Source organism: Castor canadensis, chromosome 6 (genome assembly GCF_047511655.1).
Source record: "Castor canadensis chromosome 6, mCasCan1.hap1v2, whole genome shotgun sequence".
Classification (NCBI taxonomy): domain Eukaryota; kingdom Metazoa; phylum Chordata; class Mammalia; order Rodentia; family Castoridae; genus Castor; species Castor canadensis.
The window spans coordinates 69,960,186-69,984,016 of NC_133391.1; the positions used below are offsets into that span (position 1 = coordinate 69,960,186).

At 48.5% G+C, this 23,831-nt stretch overlaps 1 protein-coding gene across 4 annotated transcripts in view; it reads right to left on the reverse strand.

Moving 5' to 3' along the window:
* Positions 1-5,176: 5,176 nt before the first annotated feature.
* Arhgef37 (Rho guanine nucleotide exchange factor 37) overlaps positions 5,177-23,831 on the reverse strand; it is a 50,421-nt gene continuing 31,766 nt past the window's right edge. For all 4 annotated transcript variants that reach the window (XM_074076670.1, XM_074076671.1, XM_020169996.2 and 1 more), the window contains 8 exons: positions 20,262-20,392; positions 19,482-19,586; positions 18,140-18,250; positions 17,157-17,486; positions 13,771-13,899; positions 10,990-11,185; positions 9,425-9,579; positions 5,177-8,086 (listed from right to left, as the gene is read on the reverse strand). In XM_074076670.1, coding sequence (XP_073932771.1) covers positions 7,883-8,086; positions 9,425-9,579; positions 10,990-11,185; positions 13,771-13,899; positions 17,157-17,486; positions 18,140-18,250; positions 19,482-19,586; positions 20,262-20,392 — 1,361 coding nt within the window. In that variant the 3' untranslated portion in view covers positions 5,177-7,882. The remainder of the gene's footprint in view (positions 8,087-9,424; positions 9,580-10,989; positions 11,186-13,770; positions 13,900-17,156; positions 17,487-18,139; positions 18,251-19,481; positions 19,587-20,261; positions 20,393-23,831) is intronic.

Genomic DNA, 23,831 nt, shown 5'->3' on the forward strand with positions numbered 1-23,831 from the left:
AACATTCACAACGCAAACTGTAGCAAGTAAACCTGGACAAGGTGCTTTTGACGACGATTCTCATGCCCGAAGGGGAGACCAACAGCTTAGACTCTGTAGCCTGGGAGATGGGCAGGGTGTGTGTGAAGAAGGCACGGATTGGATACTGAGATTTTTCCAAGTGTGTGTGTGGTTGTGTGGTTGTTTGTATTTTCATTTTATGGTTACTATTCTGAACCCTGGCTTTTTCAAATTCTTTTTGAAGGGCTGGAGTCATGGCTCAAGTAGCAGAGTAACTACCAGCAAGCATAAGGTGAAAAGAAAGGAAGAAAGGAAGAACGAGAGGGACAGAGGGAAGGAGGGAGGGGAAGAAAAATAATTTGAGATAAAAACATTCAGAAATTGAAAAAAAAAAAAAAACCTATAAAAGTACAGGAAGTTCCCTCCCAGATGCCTGCCATATTAGCAAGGCTGCCTACAACTGCACCACCAGTGGCTTGGCGAGGTCCTTGAGAGATGGGAGTAATCCAAAATGGCTGACTTATCACCAGAGAGTATTGAGGACAAGTGTCAGTTCCCAAGGAACGACCTTTGGTCTCTGGAGATATCTGCTTTCTTTCAGTTTTGAAAGTGATCATTTAGCAAGGGTGTATTTCAGAGTCAAGGGTAAAGGGTCAGGCACACAGGCATTGGGGGAAAGGTTGGGTACTGAGTGTTAGTCCAAAGGAGAGGACAGTGTAGGGTCGTGGCCTGCAAAACTTGGAAGGAGTGCTGGGGAGGATGTGTGCGGCCACGAATCAATTATGCATTAAGCCCTTATACACAGAAGATACAGTGCCCAGGGGTTTATCCCATTTTGACATCCCAACACTCTTTGAGGTAGGACTGCTTCCTGATTTACCCACAAAGAGGAAAGTGAGGTTTTGGAGAGATTGAGTAACTTAATTTAATGAGGTCACCTAGCTATTGAGTATGGCATCAGATTTGAACTCAGGAGTATTGCTTGGGAAGTCTGGCACACTCCCACCTCTTCATTCCCAGATTCTCTTCCAGGTCCAGGCCCTGTGCCCTGCTGTAGGACCATCCTATCCTCAAATGGGACAGTTTTGAGCAGCTCCAGGTCAGCCCCGAGGGCCCAGTAAGAATTCCCTTGTACTGACAGATGGACCCCAACCGTATACCTGTTCTCATCCCTGCCTTCTGCCCTCATCTCTGTATCTTGAAGGGACCTGAGTCCCCAGAGATTGTATTGAACCCTAGACCAAAGACTGGAGCCATGCTGCCCATCCTCTGCCCTGGCTTTGACCTCTGTCCTGCCTTGACATTAGGAGACGCTTATCCTCAAGTGTCCCATTGGGGCTCCAATTGCTGGCTAAACACCTGCTGACCCCCCCATCCCTAGGGAGTATGCCCTGGGTTCCACAATGCCCTCCTCACCTTCACTGCTCTTTCACCTGACTTGACTCCTTCTAGCCCTGGCAACCAGTTTGTGTCCCCAGCCCTGTCCCTACCCCAGGGGAGATGCCTGGGCTCAATCCTAATGCCTGTCCTGTGGGATGCCTGCAGAATGAGGTCCACAGTGGCTGGCTGCTGTTGAGATTTGTATTTGACTTTTTATTATTTTTTAATCTGTAGTGAGAGTTTCCTTTGCACTAGGCCTTGGATAAATCACGTAAAAGTTTCCCTAATGGAACCCTCCAACAGCCCTGTGAGTAGCTAAAGATTAACGTGCTTATCTAATCCCACACTAGAGAACCAGGAGTCTGAGACCCCAGAATCAAGACAAACAGCCTCTTTTCTGGCCAGAAGTCTGCCCCATGTCCCATCTCCCTGGCCTGGGACTCACTGCCAGATACAGATGCTGCTGACACAACAGTCTGCAATCATTTCCCTCCTCTCCCCCATCCTCCAGGGCTATAGGGCCTGGCCCTTGCCTAGAACTCTGCTCTGACACAGTGGTCCTTGGGTTTCCTCCATGCCTGTCTGCTCTGGGCCCTGCAGTAACAGCTTCAGCTGGCCAAGACTGGGCCAGCTCAGCAGATTCCCAGAGCCGTTGATCCTGGAGCATGATCACTCAGCTGACTGTGGCTGAAGACAATTCCAAGAGCTCTGTCCATGTGGGGAGGGCTGACCGTCCCCAGGCCCAGTGAAGGTGATAGTCAGACCTGGTGATGGTAAGAGGTAGTTTGGAGACTCATAGTGCCAAGATCCAGCCTCCCCCTCCATCCCAGGCTCAGTCACTGTCCAGTCCTGTTGAACAGAAGTAATTTAATATAGGGAGTGGGTTACACGGGTGAAAGACGACCTGAGACACACCCCAGAGATCAGCAATGGCAAAAAGACATTATAACACCTAGGCTGAAGGGCAGAGGCAGTGCTACTGGTAACCAGGTTCTGGGGCCAACCTGTCTTGACACTGGAAGCGTAGTCAGGCCCATCCAGTGGGACTGAGAACCACAGAGAAGACCAGCAATGGGCAGAGATGCCACCTGAAGCAGAGAGAAGGAGATAAACCTTGGCTCCTCACATCAGCCAGTACCTCTCATGGGCCCAACCTACCAGGCAACCAGCGAGCAAAGGAGCATGGGAGATGTTCCCGGTAGTACAGAACAGAGCAGGGAACAAAACCCTCCTCCAGAGACACAGGCTGCTCAACAGGGGTAGCTGCAACCTGCCTGGGGTGCAGGGCTGTCCCAGTCTGCAGGCACTGGGTTTCTACTCACAGGCTCCAAGATGCCAAGATCCCTGAGGACCAGTGACAAGTAGACAGACCAGGAGAGTGCCCAAGCCTTATCACCATCCCACTCACTGGAAGGCGGACTGGCCCTATAAACCTTCCAATTTTCCTGTGTCCCTTCAGAAGTTCCTATGTCATGGTAACTGTTTATTGAGTACTAATAGGCTGAGTGCTGGGCTGTTGGGCTAAGAGATTCGTCAGTATGTCATTCACTCCTCTACAGTTCTTTATGAGATAGATCCTATGGGTAGGTCAGAAATATGAGCAACAACCTAACAGAAATTTGATGACAATAGCAGCAAAAACAGGAATAACATAAAAGGAACCCATGCCTCCCAAAGATTAAGGGAGATTAAATAATGAGCAACACAAAGGGCATTTCACAGGAAAGAGAGAGGAAACCAATTCCACAGGGAAGATGCTCCACCCACATCAGGCAGCAGATGCAAAGACGGGGCCTATTGTAGATTGTACAGTCTCCACACTGAAGATTTCATACAAAAAAATAAAATAAAATAAAATAAAACAAAAACCCTGGCTTCTGGCTTCTCTTGGAAATTCAGAATATCTCCTGATACTGATTTGGCAGCAGGTAGCTAAAATCAAGAAGCTGTAGCCCTTTCAACTTAGTGTGTATGCTCAGACCCAGCCCAGTCCCCACCACTCCCTAATGCCTCTCACCTAGCCATTTTCTCTGTGCTCTACTTGCCCAGCACAGTGTGACTGAAAGAGCCCTGCTGCCCTCTGGTGACCACAGTGCACAGGTTTCATCTATATACGTCAGTGATACCATGCATGTTACTGATTGCCTCATTTAAGCCTGTGAAAAAAAGAATTGTCATACCCATTTTACAGATGAGAAAACAGACAAGGCAATTTCAGAAACTGCCAATAAGAAAACAGATGATGGGGATGTTGGGGGTTGGGGGAGGTGGCACAAACAATGTATACACATGTAAGTAAATGTAAAAACAATAAAAGGAGAAAGAAAACAAAACAGATGAGCAAAGTTAAGTGAAAAGGTTTCAGCCTCTCTATTGTTGCCAGGAGGAGAAACCAACTCTTTCCTTACCTCTAGCCCACAGTATATGGGGCCCTGCTGTGCCACAACAGTGCCCGAAATGACTGCCATGTTAGAAATCGGTCCTGGTGGAAGAAGTCAGGGCTCCCCTGAGATAAGCCAGAACTCTGCAATGAGCACTCTGGGAGAGGACAAAGCAGGTAGGAGCCTTGTTAAACTTCTCATTTTTTGTATTTGTTTTTGGCAGTTCAGTACTAGGGTTTGAACTCAGGGCCTTGTGCTTGCTAGGCAGGTGCTCCACCACTTGAGCCACGGGCCCCACCCTCCAACCCTGGCCCTTCATTAAACTTCTACACATACAGAAACCATAATAAATGTATTTATTTATTGCTACTTGCCTATGGTTAAGTAGACCAAGGTCTCAAGTTGTCTAAGGCCAGGCACTGAACATTTTTCATACTACCACAGTCTCCCTAGGCCCAAGAAGCCTTCTATTTCCGCAGTCCTGCTTATCACACAAGCACTATCACTTGCCCAGTCTTCTTCAGGAAGCCTTCTCTGACCACCTCAGCTCTCCCAGACCTCACCCGTGACTGGACACCTATAAGCATGGTCCATAGCAGCGGGCTGAAGGCATTGTGCCCAGCAGAGCCAGAAAACATGATGCAGGCAAGAGGCTGTGGAAGGCAAGATGTAGGTGTTCCCACTCCCTCTGTGATGTTTATCTGAGCAATAGGCATTGACTGTCTGGAACTTGAGGCACATGACAGACTCTTAGGGAGATTCTGGAATGAAGCAGAGATTCCATTCCTCGTGAAGTGTGCAGTCATTTGTGGGGACATCAGGCACCAGCTAGAGCCTAGTGATCATCCTAAAATACCATCCCAAGCATGTCTCTCTTCTGTTTCAAACTCTTTAGAGACCCCACTGTCCTCAGAAAAGTCTGAAGCTGGCCTTGCTAACTCCTCTTACTGCCCCCACCTACGCCCCTATACATACTCCATGTTTCAGCTCTACAGCCTGTCAGTTCTCTGACATGTCACACTCACTGTCACCTCTGGCCTTTGCCTGTGTCCTCCTGATCACCTCCACCTAACATCCACTGCATCTCATCTCAACACTGCTTCCTCCAGGAAGCCTTCCTTAGCCACCAAGTCTGGGTCAGAGGCCAGCCCCTCTCCTGAGCACCTGCTACTGCCCTATGCTGACCTTCACAGGTGTAGGCTGCTGACTTGTTCTGCCTAGACTGTGGGCTCAGGAAGGACAGAGCCCATTGGTCTGACTTCTCCCTGTCTCTCCATCACTTAGGTTCGATGCTCAGAGGCAAGGGTGTGCAGTAGACTCTCAAACATGTACATGAATGAATAAGGTGCCATTTTTATATCTAGCAAGTGCCTAGTACTCAATGGTTGGAGTCACACAAATTCCAGAGACGGTGCCATCTTTAAAGTCCTTTATTCCCAGTTATTCACCAAGCTAGTGCTCGTCACACTAACCAAGAATTCCTTTATCTTCCCTTGGATATTACAAACTTGTCCTCATGTCTAAAACTGAGTCGGAGCACAAAAAGGGTTAAAGAGGTCTAGTTCCACTGCAAGGAGCAAAGGGGTAACCCTGTGAACCATTCTTCAACTCCGGGAAGTCTTGTTCTGTCCTAAGGCAGGTGTCTTGACCACTTGGCCTGAGACAGCCCAACAGTGACATAGATAAGACACGGTGCAATGACTCTAGGTATTGGGAGGGGAAAAGGCACATTATGCAGAGTCCCCTGGAAAGAATCCAGGTCACTCTTCATCTTCTCAACACATGCTTTCTCACTGTACAGTGACCTCTAATCTCGTTCCCTGGGCTATGAGAAACCATAACCTAACATGCTACTGTTACATTTTAATTCTCCTTTCATGAGATAGCCTTCATACAAAGCGTTTTTCATTTTCCTCCCCTATGCCTATGAGAACATCCAATTTTGTTCAGGTTCCTTTTAATGGCACTTAATAAATATACATTCTGGGACCTGACAGAACAGGCTGTCCTATTCAAACTGCTTCTCAAGCTGCCTGTTTAAACAGCCAGTACAAGGCTCACCTGGGGCACTTCCTGGCTTACCCAATCCCATCTCTGACCCAATGTCCACCACTGTAGGTTTTGGGCAGAGATCCTAACCTGGCTGTACATAGATGCACCTGCGAAGCTTCCAGAAATCCTAGACTCCTGGCTTGCATCCTAGTTTAAAGCTGCCCAGGTGCACGCAGCGAGCAGCCCCTGCACTGGAGCCCCAGCACACGGCAGGCTGTCAGTCGGTATCTGAGGAACCCACAAGTGGACTTCCTCCTTTATTACCTGTTCCCATACTTCCTATTTTTATCAGAAGTCTGAGCAGGAAAGAGGAAGAAAAATGTGTCAAGAGCATCTTGCGAAGTGAATTTGCGGCTGGGAAAAGGGACTGCAGAGACTGAGTTTCTCTTCATTATGCAGAGTCTTCGTGCTGTAACAAGCCCGGAGGAGACATGTTACAGACTGTCTGACACAGACAAGTATGTGTTTCTCAAGTGCCCTTCAGAAACCAGAGCTAATAGTGTTAGGCACTCTAGTTGTAACACAGAGACATTCTTGGAAATAAATTTAAACTGGCGTCCTTTTTACACACACTCACAAGGTTCAGTTCCTTATGAGTTCCTTGTAAGTTACGTAAGGATCACACTGGATGGACTTTTCCCCTTTCGGGGAATCTTACAACATATCTTACCCCAAAGCAACAGCCTAGAGATGCTGTCCAGCAGTGACTGCACCCAACCCTGGCTCCATGGGCCCGTCCTCCTGGGACAGAAACTGTTGTTGAGGGGCTTCTACTTCCAGGTTCAAGAAAGGACAACCTACTCACTGAGTTCAACAGATTCACTTCCTAAACTGTACTACGGCCATGTGCCACGTGACAGTCAGCTACGGACTGCCTGTGCAACAGTGGTCCCACGAGGATATTGTCTCTAGTGACATCATAGCCTTATCACTTTGAGCAAATATACTCTACAAAGTTTGCACTCAACAAAATCTCCTGATGATGAATTTCTCAGAACCTGTTCCTGTTGTTAGCCCGCGATGGATCTATTGCGAAGGACACTGAGGCCGATCCCGGGTCTAAGGGAAAGGACCAAGTCTGCCACCATGGGCATGAGGGCATGAGCGGCAGCAGCACGGCTGCTTCAACCTGGAAACCTGGGCCAGTCTGACATCATGGATCACATTTACATCAGGTCCTCCTTGTCACAACCCTGTGAGTAAGTGGCCTATGTCTAAGGCCCCACAGCCAACTGACCTCATGCCCTGTGCTGCCTCCAGGCCCTCAGAGAAAACCAGAAACCACCAGGGTTCCTCCGGCTCTCCTACCAGAAACAGAAAACCTAGCCATTACCTCACCTCTCCACCCACGAGGCTGGGAAGCCCTACCTCACAGGGTTTGTGCCACGAGTTGCATGGCACTTTGTCCCCTAGTCTAGAGAAAACACACATCCCACTGATCCACACCATCAAATCCCCTGTTCCCTGGAACTGCCTCTGAGTTTGCCTATGCACATTACAAACTGTGACTAGAACACACCCACTCCCAAGCCCAGCTGAATCTTCTGGGAACCTCTCCACTGCAGGACAAACTTTGGATCCCCCTTGAGAGGACCCCCATGGTTCACTATCCAAGATAACTCAGCTTGCAGCGTCGAAAAAGAAGACTGGTTGGCTGCAGCATCTCCTGATTCCACCATAGCACATGAACTATTGGGCTGGAAAGCTCTGGACTTCAACAGTGCCCCCTTCCTGCAACCACATAGCACGTGAGCAACATCCACTGGGTGACCTGCTCTCCTAGGTAGGCCTGGAAGGAGCCACAGGCACGATTGGCCAATAAGCATGATCTGCCATCTAGGGCGTTGTGATCCATCTTGGAATGACTTTATGTGGACATAATGGCATTCTGCTAGAACTCTGGCCACCCGCACCAGGCAGTCTCCAAGGCCCAGTCACCCCTTTTGGCTGCCTTCTGGGGGTCCTTCATTCTTCTTCCATCCCCACATTGTCCTTGCTTCTTTCCCACAGGGGTCACAGCCTCTAAGCTTCTCCCATCCCTTGGCAATATGGACTCCAAGGTAGCCACCCTAACAGGGCAGACTCCAGCCTCCCGGAGCTGGGGCCCTGGCCAGGAAGCTGGAAGGCACATATCCCCTCTGTCCATTCACTTCTACCAGGCTCCATTCCGGGTTCCCCTTCTTATCCTGGGCCTCCAGGACTCTCACAGGCTGGCCTGCCTGCAGACTCACTTCATGGTTGTTCCTGGCCACAAAGGGGTACACTGCCACCACCTGAAACACATGGGTAATGACATGAAAATGGTGAGGGTGGCAGACATTCAAGGTCAATCCCGGGAGGCTCTTACCTGTTCCCATCCCCCCTGGCTCTGGTCCCCACTGCTGGACTTCATCACTTCCTAAGCACATTCTTTGTGCTAAAGACAACTACATTCACTTGCACCATTACTATGTAGCTGGCGCTGCTCTAGCACTTTTCTAGGCTTTGATTTTCACAATTCTAGGGTGCTATTTGCCCCATTTTTTTTTCAGATAAAGAAATTGAGAGTCAGAAAAGTCAAGGAACTTATTCAAAATCTCACAGCTGTGAAGCCAAATCGCACAGCTGTGTGATCCAGGTGTACTGGATCCACTGGATACTGGATGACTGTGACCCAGCAGCCTCCCCCTCCCCAGACCTAAGGATTTCATCTGCCTGGGCCAGCATCTGTGTGGAGCAGAGATCGGGGTGTGGGTGGCTTCATTCCTTTATAGGGAAAAGCACTGAACTGGAGGAAAAATGCAGGGAAAGGCATTTAGTAAGCTACTATTTAGCATCTCTGGGCCTCAGTTTCATCACCTGTGAAATGGCAACAACAATAGTCTACCCTCTGGAGGACGGAAATGGAATGAATGAATGAATGAATGAAGGCATGCAGGGCTTTAAACCATGCCTGGTACATAGCCAGGGCCCAACAAGAGCAGTTGGCTTTGATTCTGTTTACCATTCCCACCAATGCTGATGGCTACCATCAGGAGCAACAGGCAGCACAGGAGGATCCCTTGTGAGTCCCACAGAGCATGGGAACCAAGAGGAAACAGCTGGTGCATTTAGGCAGATGGACCCTGAGCTGTCCCCCCGTGCTCTGGGCTTCCCAGGCACTCCACCCACACGGGCCCTAGCTGGGTGGCATGAGCAACCTGTTCCCTTCCCCAGAGGGGCTGGACGGGGCTGAATTGGGTGATCAGGTCACCTAGAAAGACCCCTGAGGGTCCTTCGCAGCCTCTGGTGAGCTACTTCTGGCTGACACTGAAGGACTTTGGTGGTGGCAGTGGCAGGAGCTGTACAACTTCTCCAGACCTCTAGGTTGTCTTCACGGCTCCCACAAGCTCCTCAGCCACCCAGGCTTAAGGCATCCCCCCTCCCTCCGCCTGTACTCAGTGCCTCTGGGCTCCTGACCCTCTGTGTCCAGGATCTTTTATCGCTCACCTGTGCAGCTTCCCTGTCGACACCTGAGGGAGCAGCCTCTGTTCATAGATGTTCACAATATAGACTTTGACAGGAGAGGAAAATCCAAGCCCCAGTCCAGGTGGCTGAGGTAAGGCAAGCTGCCAGCCCTCTCCCAGACTCACCTGGGTTACGGCTGGGAGAGAGGGAACCGGGGCTGGGATGGGTCCTGGTGTTGGATGTCGGGAGTCCTCACGTGGCCCCGCCTGCCCTCTGAGCAACTTCTCACTGACAATGTGGTACAAGTGCAGCTTCCCAGCTGGCACATAGCCTCGATGTCCTAGGGAACATGCAGAAGGCTGTGGACTTTGGGCCACCTTCCCATCCCTCTTAGTGGTGGGGACAGTCAGCGAACCCAAATGCCCCTAGCACAGTGGCCCAGCACTACAGAGAAATTGATGGGTCATGAAGACCCTCAAAAGCCCTACCTCATTCTGTACTTTCTGGTTCTAGCTTCAGCTTGCTTGTCCCAGAGACAGGGGCTCATTCCCTACTAGGTAGACATCCCAGGCCGTTGTAAACAGCTCTGACAGAGTTGAAGTTTATCCTTGGACTGTTATGGAATATGCTTTCTTGTGTAGCCACTGTCTGGGGCCCTCTAGTGGTCACCCAAAGCAAGGCTACATCCTTCCCCAGGGCTGAGTTGGCCTTGCTCCTCTCTGAGCAGTCACTCTGAATGGCCATCACCTCCTGCGAGTTTACAAGGTGTCAGAACTGGCACATGGTCACATCTCATTATCTCCATCATTATATCCATCCCTGCTCAGAGAAGCTCCATGACTTCCCTGAGATCACAGCTAGGAGGGGCGGGGTGAGTTCCTCAGGACCCCAAGGTCTTCCTCGAACACTCACTCATTCTGCAGTTCCCCACTTCATCATCAATGCTGTCTCGTGATTTCTGCTTGTTTGTACACTTTCCTAAATTGTTTCTTCTTTCTTTTCCTCATTTTTTCCCTAAATTTTAATAAATTAACTCACTTTTTAAAACTTGTGCTTGTAGTATATAACTATATGAATACAATGACAGGCTTGTAGACTGGTTGTATGTTTTCTAATACACATTAAACTGCTTAAGTAACGATTACAATAACAGTCTGTGGGTTCCCTAGCAGTATTCCCTGGCAACCCTCAGCCTGTGGGTCACCTGCCTATCTACTGTTAGATCACACCATTGGGTTCACGGTGCCACTCCCTCCAGCCCAGTTACATGGGGGCACCCAGACTGGAGCAGCACATCCCAAGGACATGAGCGGGAGGCAGTGGCAGGATCATCACTGGCATTCTGGACAGCAGACGGCTGTCAGTGTGGCCAGGGTCCAAGCTTCCCTGCTCTGGGCACATCTCCATCTTTCAAAGTGCTGCTGAAGCTCTCTCTACATGCTGAGCACCCCACCCCCTAAAAGTCTGTGGGCCCCCATGGGCAAGGTCCTTGTCTTATTTCCACAGCACCCAGCACACAGGTGCTTAATGCAGGACAGGGCAATGGGAGACTGAACCCTCTTTTGGGCATTTCTTGCACCACTGAGTCATTCTAAGCTGACCAGGCCCCGAGCCCTGCATCTGTCACTGGGCTCATTCCCATCCTGGATTTGTACAACAGACATTGACTTGTAGGAGTGCCATGTCTCTTCACTGGCTTCTGGAGGTAGTTTTCCCAGGAGAGAGAAAGGGCCTAGCAAGGCCCACGTACCCCCGGTGTCCACCAGCCAGCGGCTGCTGTTGCCTTTGGTGTCCTTGTTTTGAAGAAGGGCCACAATTTGGCCCCGTGGCAATGTCAGGTCCAGAGTCCCAGCCCCGTTGATGTTGCTTGTCACCTGGTACAGCTTCCCCGGGCCATACTTGCTCAGGAGAGCCTCCACCTGGCGCTCAGAGCCTGGAAGCAGTGGCTGGGGACAGAGACAGACACAAGAGCTTAAGTGTCAATGCTGATGCCAGCATGAGCAGAAAGCCAAGAGTCATGGGACTAATCTTTCTGTCACTGAAGGGCCCATTCTGATGGGGCAACTGTGACCTCACTAGTAACAGGCTGGCTCTTAGCATCCAAAGGCATTTCAGAAGAAACTTCTAACTTCTGGGATCCTCTAAAATACGAATTCAAGTTTGGAAATTTCTCAGTAACTGAACAGCTAGGATTGGGTCTTGAATTCTGCCCATAACATCAAGCTAAGTTATCCCACAGAAGAATGCCTTGTCTAGGTCATTCAACTTTGTCAGACTGTAAGCTTCATGGGGGTACCAAGCCTCAGCCACTTGGCATCCTCAGTGGCCAGCACAGGACCAGCACTAGCCCCTGGCACACAAGTAGATGACAGCCTGCTGCCTATGATCCTGGGAGATTCCAGCCCACAAGGATGAGCTGAGCACCTACTAGGTGTACAGTGCTGACATACACTTTGTGACTGGTGTGGTAGGAACACAGGAGAGACTCTGGCTCAGGTGGAAATTGCCATCTAGCTGGGGAAAGTGATTCGGGGATACTTTCAGCTCATCAAAAACCTCCTGGCATTTCCTTTGTTTCTCCACTCACTGTTTCTAGCAAAAGTATCAGCAAGAAGGGATTCAGGGGACTGTCCCCTTTTTGTGAAATCAATGAGAAACTAAACATATACACATACAGTGCTGAGTACCTGTGCATTCGTCACGCTCTGTGTGATTGTTTGGGGCAGGCAGAGGTGTTAATTGACATTTGGGCTGGGTGCTGCTGGCTCACCCCTGGAATCCTAGCTTCTCAGGAGGCAAAGATCAGGAGGATCATGGTTTGAAGTCAGCCCAGACAAACAGTTTGCAAGACTCTTATCTCAAAAAACCACCACAAAAAAAGGCTGCTAAAGTGATGCAAGTGGTGGAGTGCCTACTGAGGCCCTGAGTTCAAACCCCAGTACCACCAAAAATTTAAAAAAGGACATTTGGGCATAGACTCTGCCAGTTCCCTGCCCTCGTGGGGATGCAGTCAGGATTAAGAATCAGGACCATGTGCATAGTCCTGGGTTCCATCTTTAGAACCACAAAAAAAAAAAAAAGGAATCAAGACTGCCTGATGTTTCTAAATAGAAGTACAGAGACAGGGGAGCTTTTATCACAACTGCCAGTGTGCGGGGGTAGTTTTGGGGGAATGGTAGTTGATATAAGTATAAAAGCCATAGAGCTGGGCATGGTGGTTCACATCTATAATCCCAGCACTTGGGCCTCCAGGGAAAGGCATGGAAAACACTATCAGGATAACTTCTGTCCCCGGGGCCAACTCACTTCCACAGGACTCTGGGTCTTAGCCTAATCAGTGAGGAATTTAGAGGAGGACCCCTGTGGGGGCAGGGTGGGAGGCTGAGAAAAGGTGGTCTCTTCCTAACCACCTGTTATACACACTGGGATCCCAGATGCTTCTGTTCGTTTCTTCATTTTTGTTTTTGCTGTGTCTCTATCAATTGCTTTTTCAATAAGAGACATACTATTTTAATTTGTTGTCATTAGAGAGAGGAAGTTCCCAGGATATGTTTGAGTATCTGCTATTCTCCATTTTCTGCCCCCTTCACTTGTCCCCCAGTTGCAGGGTCCCTGGCCACCCCTATAGTGCCTCTGCAGGTGCAGCTCCAACTGTTGGGTAGGAGGAGGTAACAGGTGTAGCCCCAGGAGACAGCCTCCCCACCTGTGGTAGACCGCAGGTTCTAACATTCTCTAGCCTCTGGCAGATGTACAGGCCATCCTTATCTGCCTGGCTCTACTGAGCCCTTCATTTCTTTCTCTGTATCCCTGGGGCCTCTCCTCCCTCTGACCCATCTTGGTGTCTGCCTGCGATCCGTCATTTCACATCTCACATGTGAATGAATGCACACTTTCAGTTTTCTCAAATCCAGGTTTCACCACACTCTGGTAACCTCCTCTCCCTACAGCTGCTTCAGTTATTATTAAAACATGGGCCACCTGGGGGCACTCTTCAGCTGGACTGACTGGGAGATACCTTTTCCTTGTATGTTAGAAAAAACTACTTAAAAAAAAAAATTTGGCCAGCCAAAAGTTTGTCATCCATCTTGTGGCTGATAGTGTCTTTTACAATTTAAAACATCGTATCAAAAAGAAAATGTAAATGATCTTTTGCTCAAACTTTTTACGCATTTTGAATGCTGGTATTAAAAAGTGATAAGGAAAAAGGCTACATTTTGATGAGAAACTTGAGGAAGTTCTAAGTTTGGGGAAGTTAATGCCATCCTTTTGTCTAATTTCACTTCAATATGAAAATGTCTGAATTTTCCTATTCTTGATGAAAGGATAAGATGCTTTGCTGGCCATGGACAGCAGGTGTACGCATGGCTGTGCCTCCCATCCAACCCCAGATCAGAGAGAGAGAGAGAGACAGGAAGAAAACACATTTCCTTGAGTAACAGAAATATTGAGAAATAGAAAGACGGGGATTGACCTTCCCCACTGGCAGGTGAGGAACTGGACATCTTTGTGGGGGAGAGAGAGAAACACTTACCTGAGCACTGGGAGGTGGCAGCACTTTCTCGAAGGTCTCTCGAAAGGAGCAAAGCTGGTTACCGGTCTGGCCTAGCACATCCTCGACTAGCCTCCTGAAGGCAGGCTCTGAGGTGAGGTGGTGGGGCAGCTGGGTGGGACAGACACTGTTAACACAGCCTTTATAGAGAAGGGACAAGGGAGACCCCTGGCTGCCCACCATCTAGCCCCAGATCTATCGCAGTAGGTTTTTCTATCAGGGCTAGCTGTTGCTTTTGTCTGCCTGCTGGACCCGTTTCCCTTAAGAAACCATCCCTCTATGGGGGTCTGGAACTACTACTTGTCATGGTGGTCCTGGCATCCCTTCCTCCTAGTCATGACCATTGGTCCAAGTGATGACAACAGACCCCAGCAAGGCCATTTGGAACCTAGCCCCCATCAGGGTCAGTGTGTGAAGGCTGTGAAGTCGAGGGCCATTCTTTCTTTGGATTATGAGAGGTAAAGATACAGGTTTTATAGCCCTCCATAGCCATCTCTCCCACCATGCAGAAGGAAAAAAAAAAAGCCTGCCTGAAAATAAAGCCACCTGGAGATGGAAACAGAGGAAGGAGAGGGGGTGAAAGCCCTGACAACATTATTTGTCCTGCATGTGGTCACGCCTGAGCCCTGACGCCCCTCCCGGCTTCCCAGTCATGCAGGTCAATGCATCTTCTTTATGTTCCAGCGAGTTTGGCTTAGGTTTATGTTACCTGCAACCAAAGAGTTCTGAGAAACGCTCTGTCCCGAGACCTTGATCTAGTTAAGGATCTCTCTCAATCTCATCAGAGAAGATAAGAGAGAGGGAGACCCCACAGCTAACAGAGACAGGTCCAACTCTCTGCTTTGTAGCCAAACTTGCTGCTGTGAGTTGTGACCCAGCGCCTTTCTCCCCTAGGCTATGGAGAGATGGACATTCCTGCCATGCAGTACTTTCCTTAGTACCATGGGGACGGGTCCAGGTGAACCGGACAAGATGGCTGGCAGCCATCCTCGACAGGTCAAACAGCCCACAGTACAGGACCAGTCAGGAAACGACCTCCCTTTCGGCTGTTATAAGCTTGACCTGCCCCTGTTGGCATCCTCAGCCCTGCACATCTCAGCCTACACCCTCAGGGTGCAGAGCACTGGAGGAGAGTGACAAGATCACCTAAACTCTTTCACTCTCTTTTTGCAGATGGCTCAGGCCTCCTTCATCTTAGTGTCTCAGGTAATTCTGTGCTAAATACTGAGAAAGTCCAAGAGAGGGAATGGCATGATGCCAGTCCTCAGGACTGAAGAGAGTCAGCACCCTCATCACTCCAGGAGAAGGCAGGCTCTGGTAAGTGCCCAACACAGTGCACGCTAAGGACATGGGGTGCAGAGAACGGGGATGGGAACTCCGAGAGCTCCGTGAAAAGATTCATTCACTGTCATCGTGGGCAGATACTATGAAAGGTCTGGGGGATGACAGCCAGGGAGGAGTACCGTGCAAAGGCAACACGGCCACACTCAGAAGGGGTGTGTTGGAGGCAGGGACTGGAGTGGGGAGGGGGGCATAGAGTGGGGCTGTGGGTTAGAAGGTGATGGACCGGAGCAAATCTTAAAGGGATTTTCATGCAAAGAATTGGATGTGGGGGCTGAGGTTGTGGCTCAAGTGGTAGAGCACCTGCCAAGGACGCTTGAGGCCATAAGTTCATCCCTGAGTACTACCAAAAAACGACTCGGATGGGCAAGGCTGAGCTGGGGAACATGAAACACAGGAGGCAGTGTGGGAACAAGGAGCAAAGAAAATGTTGCCAAGATCTAACTGACAAGCCATTCAGCTCTGAATCTGACATTACAGAGCAAGATGTGGAGGTGGCTACAGGGTGGTCTCTCCTGTACCACCCCAGCCTTCAAAATTCTAAACTGATCCAGGTGCTGGTGGCTCGTGCCTGTAATCCTAGCTACTCGGGAGGCAGAGATCAGGAGCACGGCTCGAAGCCAGCAAATAGTTTGCTAAACCCTATCTTGAAAAAAATCCAACACAGAAAAGGACTAGCGGAGTGGCTCAAGAGGTAGAGCATCTGCCTAGCAAGCGTGAAGCCCTGAGTTCAAACCCCAGTACTACCAAAAAAAAAGATTCTAAACTGCAAGTTTGCATTTAAAGGTTTGTTCAAACCTCCTAGGAATCTGTTTATGCTTTTAATTCATAACTCCTTTTATAAGCTCTTGAGCACTGTGTTCAGGGCTCAGGCTCCGAACTGATTAGCCAAGGTTCACACAGCTAACAGCTTTTTCAAGTACTTAATCTCTCTGAGCCTTGGCGCCTTTATTTTTGAAATGAGGAAAATAACAATACCTAGTCTATATGGTTGTTGTGGAAAAAGTGCTCACCGGAGGAGGCATCTGGAAGTAGTGAGGTGGGTAGATAGAAAGGGAATGATAGTAACAAGGAGGAGCCAGGGAACAGGTACAGTAGTGTATCCGGGTTCATTCTGCCAAACCTCCTGCTCCCCCATCGCCCTGGAGAAACAGTTGACTATGGTTGAGGCTACTTCTTGGTACAGAGGCCAATGGTCCCCATTTTGGGAACTCTAGAGGCTACCAAGAGGCCTCACTGACATCTCATTATTGCATGCACCCTCAAATTGCCATCTTGGCTCTGTGGATACCTTACTAGGTAAGCCACCACCCATTCCCTGGTTCTTAGAAATGTCCTCCCATTCTTTAGGAAGCCCCACAATTATGGACATATCCTTTTAGCATAATCACCAGCGTCACCATCAAACCCTCTCCAAGAAAACGCCGAAGGCAGAGGCTTGGGGCACTTGGCTTAGTCAAGCTGCCCTCTGCCCTCAGTTTCCTTCTGGAGTATACTATCACTTCATGATCAGTTCTACTTTCATAAACTCTAGCCTTTGCTTAAATAAATCTTCTTTGTTGAGTGCTTGTTTATGTGTGCCCCGTAGTCTTTCTTCAGTGAGACCAGGGACTTGGCATCAGTCTCTGCGGACAGTAGCAGTAGAACCCCCATAGAAGTACATCCTAAGGACTGCTGAGAGCAGTCCCCATCCTCCATACTCAGCTGGAAACATTTATTCCTATGTAGAAGGCACCTTCTGTCTGTCACCACCTTGTGATAAACTCCAGGCTGGGGCCAAGTCTGCTACATTCCCAGCAAAGCCTCCTCAGGGACCACCTGGGGTCCCAGCCAAATCCTTGCTTCTGTCACCTAACTCTACTAAAGGAGGGAGAACACGGTGGAAGAGAGATCACAAAAGTCCCCACTGCTCCCTCCTGGGTGCCTGATGACCTATTTGGAAGGGCCAACCTCACTTCATCCCATCCCTGCAAACAGCAGGCTGAAGGGACTAGGCCCCAGAGGTGCTCCAGTCCCTGTGGCCTTACCTGGGCCAGGCTGCCCTCTGCTCTCTGCAGCACTTGCTTTGCAAGGTCCTGCTGGAGGGCCACAAATGTGTGCAGGATCTGCCCGAGCAACTGTACGGCCAGCTGGTTAAACTGCGGGAGCTCAGAGACCAGCAGGGAGTTGAGTGCCTGGTACGTGTGCCGGGCTGCCTCCTCCTCATAGGTCATGCTGCCCACCTCCAACAGCTTCTCTTCCACCCGCTCAAAGTCCAGGAGTTTGTCCAGACGCTTCTTGATCAGGTTCTGAGGACCAACCAGGGCTTTGGCCAGGCTGCACAGCGGCTGCCACACCAGGCTTTCCAGCCGTTGCTTCTGTGGGGAGAAGGGAGTTTGGGAGCCAGGACAGGAGGTTCCAGAGGGCAGGGCTGGGAGAAAGGGTTTGGAGGCAGGCAGCTTGGGTTTCAGTCCCCGTCTATCAGCTAGTTGCAACCTGCAGCATGCTATCTAACCACTCTGGACCTCAGTCTGCCAGTCTGAAAAACAGGGATGACTAGTAACAGGCTCAGCACAGGTTAAGCACTCAGTTCCTTTTACTTTTTAGTATTGCTACTGTGCAAAGAGCTTGGAAAAGATTTTACAGAGTGGTGGTCAAGGGCACAGACTTTGGGACTCAGACCCCCATGTGCCACTATCTATATAAATAACCCAGGAGGTCACACTCTCTGAGTCTCAAGTGCCCATCTACAGGATGGGATATTAATAATATCTCCGCCAAAGCATGTGGCAGGGAGCAAGTAAGGTCAAAAATGGAAAGGGCTTAGCACAGTTTCTGGCAGAGGGTGCAGCTCAGTACACACTAGCTGGAGCTATTTTTATCAGAAAATGCATGAATAGTAATCCCTATCCTGCTGGCCACCCAGGGCAGTTGTGGATGTGACAATTGCATAAAGTGCCTGACTTCTAAATATTTCTAGTAGGCTCTGCTACCTGCCTGATAAAGAAAGGAGAAAGGAAGTCCCACTCACAAACTCCAGGAAGGCCTTGCGCTGAAGGTCTCTTGCCAGGCTGCAATACAGCTCTGCAGGCCCTCCAGGGATGTCCAGATTGCATTCGTGTGGCCGGAATCTGAGGAAAGTCTGGGCCCAGAGTCAACAGGAGACAGGCAGTCACGGCCCACTGTGGCCATCTGATGCCTGAATTCCCCTCCAGGAGACCTCCTGCAAAGGTTGTCCAGGCTGCCTGCACAGCTCCATGACAGGCAAGCACTCAGACTACCATGTTCTTGCACAGCTTGGGTGATTAGAAATTCATCCCGAGACTGAGCCTATGGTTCTCCCACTCCCCCACAGTGTTTCTGAATTCTCACACATCTATGTACCACCTTATGGTTCTTTTGCCATGTCCACATTCCACATATTCTGTTAATGCTTTTCTTTAAATCAGCTGTTCCTACTTACACGAATGCATTAAAAAGAGAGAGAAAAAAAAAAAACATATGATGCTACCATAAAGGGAAAACCAGTAATAAACTGCTGTAGATAGGCAGCACACAGGCCACTGGTTTGTGGCCTCTACACGTGGAGGAGCACGCATCCATGTCCTCCTTCCCTGGCATACTTCCCATAATGCCACCTCAATCCCATCATCCACCAGGCCTCTTGGCATCCCAGCTGGTCTGTGCAGATGGAGGGGGGCCGAGAACACTACCACCAGGGGGCAGAGAGGATGCAATGAGCTAGCACCAACAAGAAAAGGGGGATGCCGGTAGAGACTTCAGTTTGAAGAGATACATCTTGGGCCTGTGTGGCATTTAAATTCTTATTTAACAAATTACTTATATTGACACATGAAGGATTTCACCCAAAAGTCTGAATTCCCAGTTCTTTTTTCTTAAAATGAGAAAGACCTGGCCACAGTGGGCCCACCTTCCCACATAGCAACAACCTTCCAGAGTCAAGTTACAGCTGGTTCATTAGATCATTTATTTATCCATTCGGCTTTCCAAATTTCAAACGTTACATTTACATCAACTAAAAGTGTCTCGTGATCAGCTGGTTAGGCCTCAGACTCCTAGTATAGCAGATTGACTGTCTCCTACCCACTTCCCTCTATAGTATTAGCTGCCTGGCCCCTTTCGGCCTCTGAGTTTGTCTCCCTGCTCCAGGTGCCAGTCTCGCTGGGGTCTCAGACTCTGCCCCCTGGGAAGCAGCCCTCGTCTAGCGGCTGAGGTAGTCTCATCCACACTCCTGACTCAATTCTCCTTCTCTCCTGCCACCGCTGGCCAGGGCCCCTGTGGCTGGGGCCTCCACAGCTGTGGCTTGGCCACCAGCTCAGACACATCCACTATGAACTCTGTAGGGTCCTCACCTCCAGATTATCCAAGTAAGCAGCCATGTTGTTTTTCAGCTCGGTCACACACAGAGACACCCACTGGAACCTCTCCTCCAAGACATCAAATTCCTTGTCTTCTGTCTGAAAGTAAAGTCATGCATGTGACAGCTGAAACGGTCTACATGGGGGCAGTGTACAATAGGCTCCCATGTCCCAAGTCCTCACAGGGGACAATGTTTTCACAGATGAATCCACTAGAGCCAGCCCTCCAGCCCCAAGGCTGAGGGGTATAGTTAAAAGGTAGTATAAACCAGGCACGCCTTGGTTGGAATGGCGTATGCCAGCACTTGGAGACAAAGCAGGAAGATTGTGGGTTGAAGGCCAACTTGGGTTACATAGTAAGACTTTGTCTCAAAACAAACAGATGGTTTTGTGATCCGACCATGAAATCAGGTATACAGGCATATGAGTCAAATAATTTATTTCCTAGCTATGTGACCATAGCAAGTGTTTTACCCTCTGTGAGCTTCTGTTTTCTCATTTGCAAAATGGAGGTAATAAGGACACCTACTTCACTCTGTGGGCCAAATAATGCTGCTTCAGAAGAAGCCCTCAATCAACCTGAGCTATCTGAGGCTGGCTCTTTACCCAAACCAGAGACTAGCTCTCCTGTCTGCAAAGAAGCCCCAGAGCAAGAGGAGTGCCACACTGCTCTTCCTTGTCCCTCACTCTCAGCCTCAGCTGCCTCACATCCGAAAAGAGCCTCGGTCTTCTTCAACCCTGGTCTGGACCCTGGGCATGTCTGGGGTGACTCACCCTGGACACCAGCCCTGCCTCCTGCTTCAGCAGCTGTCTCAGCCGGGTGGTCTTCTTGGACAGGGTGTGTGTGTTGATCCGGGCCAGCTGTTCTCGGAGGCTCAGCTGCTCCACCTTGGTGTACCTGGAGGCTGCAGTGATAGAGAAGAGGGAAGGCACCTGGGGTAACCCAGGAACGCAAGCATCCCCGCCATGCCTGGCTGGGCCCCCTGCTACATCAGGATCACACCCATCAGAATGGAGCGTGGTACAGGGACAGCCCGGTGCTCAGGATCCTCTGTCCCAGGCTGAAGAGATGCCTGCCTGCTTGACTTGTGCAAGTCACCACTCCTTAGAGCCTCAGTTTCCTCATCTGCAAAATAAGGACACCACCTCTCAGGATTGCAGGGATGATCACATAAGATAACAAGGAAGGCCAGGTGCTGGTGGCTCACGCCAGAGATCAGGAATATCTCCGTTTGAAGCCAGCCCAGGCAAATAGTTCGTAAGACCCTATCTTGAAAAAACCCAACACAAGGAGTCTTTGCTCCCATTTCCTGCATGGGGAAAAGGAAATGTTTCTCTCTCTTTTCCTCTCCCCCTCCCCTTGTCTATACTTTATCCTGTTATAGTAAAATAAATCCTTGCTAAAACTTTCAAAAGAAAGAAAGAAGGAAGGAAGGAAAGGAGGAAGGAAGGAAGGAATGAGGGAGGGAAAGAGAAAGACAGGAAGAAAGGAAGGAATTACCCAACACAAAAAGGGGCTGGTGGCACGGCTCAAGTGGTAGAGTGTCTGCCCAGCAAGCGTGAGGCCCTGAGTTCAAACCCCAGTACCACGAAAAGAAAAGAAAAAAGCAAATGGGAAGGGATGTCCCCTAGGAGGCCAAGTATGTCTGCTGGACTGTGTCATGAACTTGTCACACAGGAAGAACATTTTCCTCTCCATAGGTGCTTTTCATATTTGTGTCAAACCAGAATTCTGAACTCAGGACTTGACAATGTCTACGCCATCTGCTCCAGCAGTAATCTATCTACTCAGCCACTTTCCCCATTGAAACATGGGCATCTTTCTCCACCTTACCTTCATGGTTTGGAATAGAAAAGACTGCTTTGCTGTTGTTTCACCTCTCACATTCAACCCGGAGAAGCCCTTAGGATGCAGTTATCCTGCTGACTTCTCCAGGAAGGAAACAGCAACTGACAGAGGTCATCTGCTGCGGTTTGATTAATTATAAAGAAGTTCTTTTGCAAGAGGAAGGATGATGTTTAATTTGAAACAGGTGCATTGGTCATGACACCTGTGAATTCATCCCTTTTTGTCGTAAACAAGAAGACTAAGTAGCAATAAGTAGCATGGATTTTTCGGGTTTTCTTTTTAAATGTCTTCTAGTTTGGGCCACTATTATCATTATTATTATTATTACTAATACCTTTATTTATTTATTATTTATTTATTTCGGTGGTACTGGAGTTTGAACTCAGGGCTTCATTATTGCTAGGCAGGTGATCTACCACTTGAGCCACTCCGCCCGGGGCCACTATTATGATAAGCACAGTTGAGACTGCAGTAGTAAATTTCAAATATTCTTTATAATTTGAAATGAAAGGGACACTAAAAAGTTCCATTTCTAAATCCTGGCTTATCCTGTGACATAGGTTTACTGGATAAAAACAAAGGTCCAGTTTTGCAGTTAAACCTTTGATGTGGTAAAGAGGCATTAAGACAAGATACTAAGGCTGATTTCATCTGTGAGTAAGCCATCACAGTTTCTGTACAGATACACATTTTTGGATGAATGGAGGGGTTTTTCTCTTGGAAAAGGAATCTGTTGTTGACTTGATTTTCAGAAGCTTTGGACAGTTGGTATTTTTAAATGTTTTTCATTCTTCTAATTAAGGACCAGATTGTGCAGCAGCCAACCCTGTGAATGCATGTTTGTACTTCACTCAGAGAGTGGGAAAAGAAAACAACGTAGGCTGGAAGTAGTGGCACACGCCTGCAGTCCCAGCCCTTGGGAGGAGGAAGCAGGAGGATATAAGTGCAAGTTCAGCCTGTGCTACATAGCAAGACCCTGTGACCACCCCCAAAAAAATTTTAAGGAAAAAATTAATTTATAAAGAAACAAAAGAAAAAACAAACAAAAAAAATAAAGAAACAGTTTTGATGGAGCCCTATGCACCTCCCTAAGACACTGCTGCACTACAACCTTTCCATCCCTTTTGTGGAGTCATATAAAGCAAGCAAACCTTTGTTTTTTGCATGGCTAAGGCTGGAAGAAAAATGGCAAAAGTGACTTTTTAGCTGAGAAGATGTGATGGACCCTATGGTATAACCTGCCTTTAAGTTTGGACAGAGAGGAATAGAGGGAAAAAAAATGAGAAAACTTTCTATGCAAGTCCACTGTCCTAGAAAAAGAAGCAAAAGACATTCTGTAGCATCTTCATACTTTCTGGTGTTTTATATTATATATAGTTCTGTTTCTTACAAAAGCAAGACCTTGGATGTCGATTTACTGTTCTAGGTGATAGGTGTGATGCCAGGCTGAGTAGGCTGGGACTCAGGTAACTTTCCCCAGTTAGAATTGAACTTTCTCATCAGACAATGGCCTCAATGCTCTCACTCCTGTGGTTGGGTCATTACAGATTTAGAAGAAATTCAGGATCTGGGAAAAAACAAAACAAAACACAAAAAAACCCAAAAAACCTGAAACAAGAGAAACAGTTGCAATCAGAATATTGGATACTGAATATAGGATCTTGGACTGGTGGAGTGGTGGCTTAAGCGATAGAGTGCCTGCCTGGCAAGCATGAAGTCCTGAGTTCAAACCCTGGTATTGCCAAGAAAAAAAAAAAGTGTGGATATTGTTGCTGGACCACTACAGATTTAGAAGAAACTCAAGAGTCTGAAAAAAAAAAAACCTCAAGAAAAATATATCCTTCCATTTTTTTCCTTAACAATCACACTGTGTGGCACCGTGTGATAAGCAGCCTAGAGTGGAAGCTGGCACTTGCTTCCAAATCAACAGAGGACCTTTGAGATGCTGGGTTTTCACCTAAGAAGTGTGCAACATTTCTTTATGATTCTTGGTGAGTAGATGAAGAATTTTAAACTTGTTAGATGAAATTAAGAAAAGGTCGTGTTCATCTCTCCGTTTTCTAGAAAGACTGCCCAGGGTAATGAATGCTGTGATTCTGGGAACACAGGACAGATTTACCAAAATTTGAGCATGATAGAAATGGCCAAAAATAGGAAATGTTGGACATTCTAATGGTTAGACTGGCCAATCACGTTGAATTGGAATAAAAGGAATAAAAAAGCTTTTTTTTTTTTTTTTTTTTTTGCTGTACTGGGGCTTGAACTCAGGACCTACACCTTAAGCCACTCCACCAGCCCTTTTTTGTGAAGGGTTTTTTCAAGATAGGGTGTTAAGAACTATTAACCCCAGCTGGCTTCAAACCGAGATCCTCCTGATCTCTGCCTTCTGAGTAGCTAGGATTACAGGTGTGAGCCACTGGTACCCAGCATAAAAAAGCTTTTTCATTAAAAAAAAACAAAAAACATTTCCCTGGAGTCCCTCAGGCAGTTTTAGC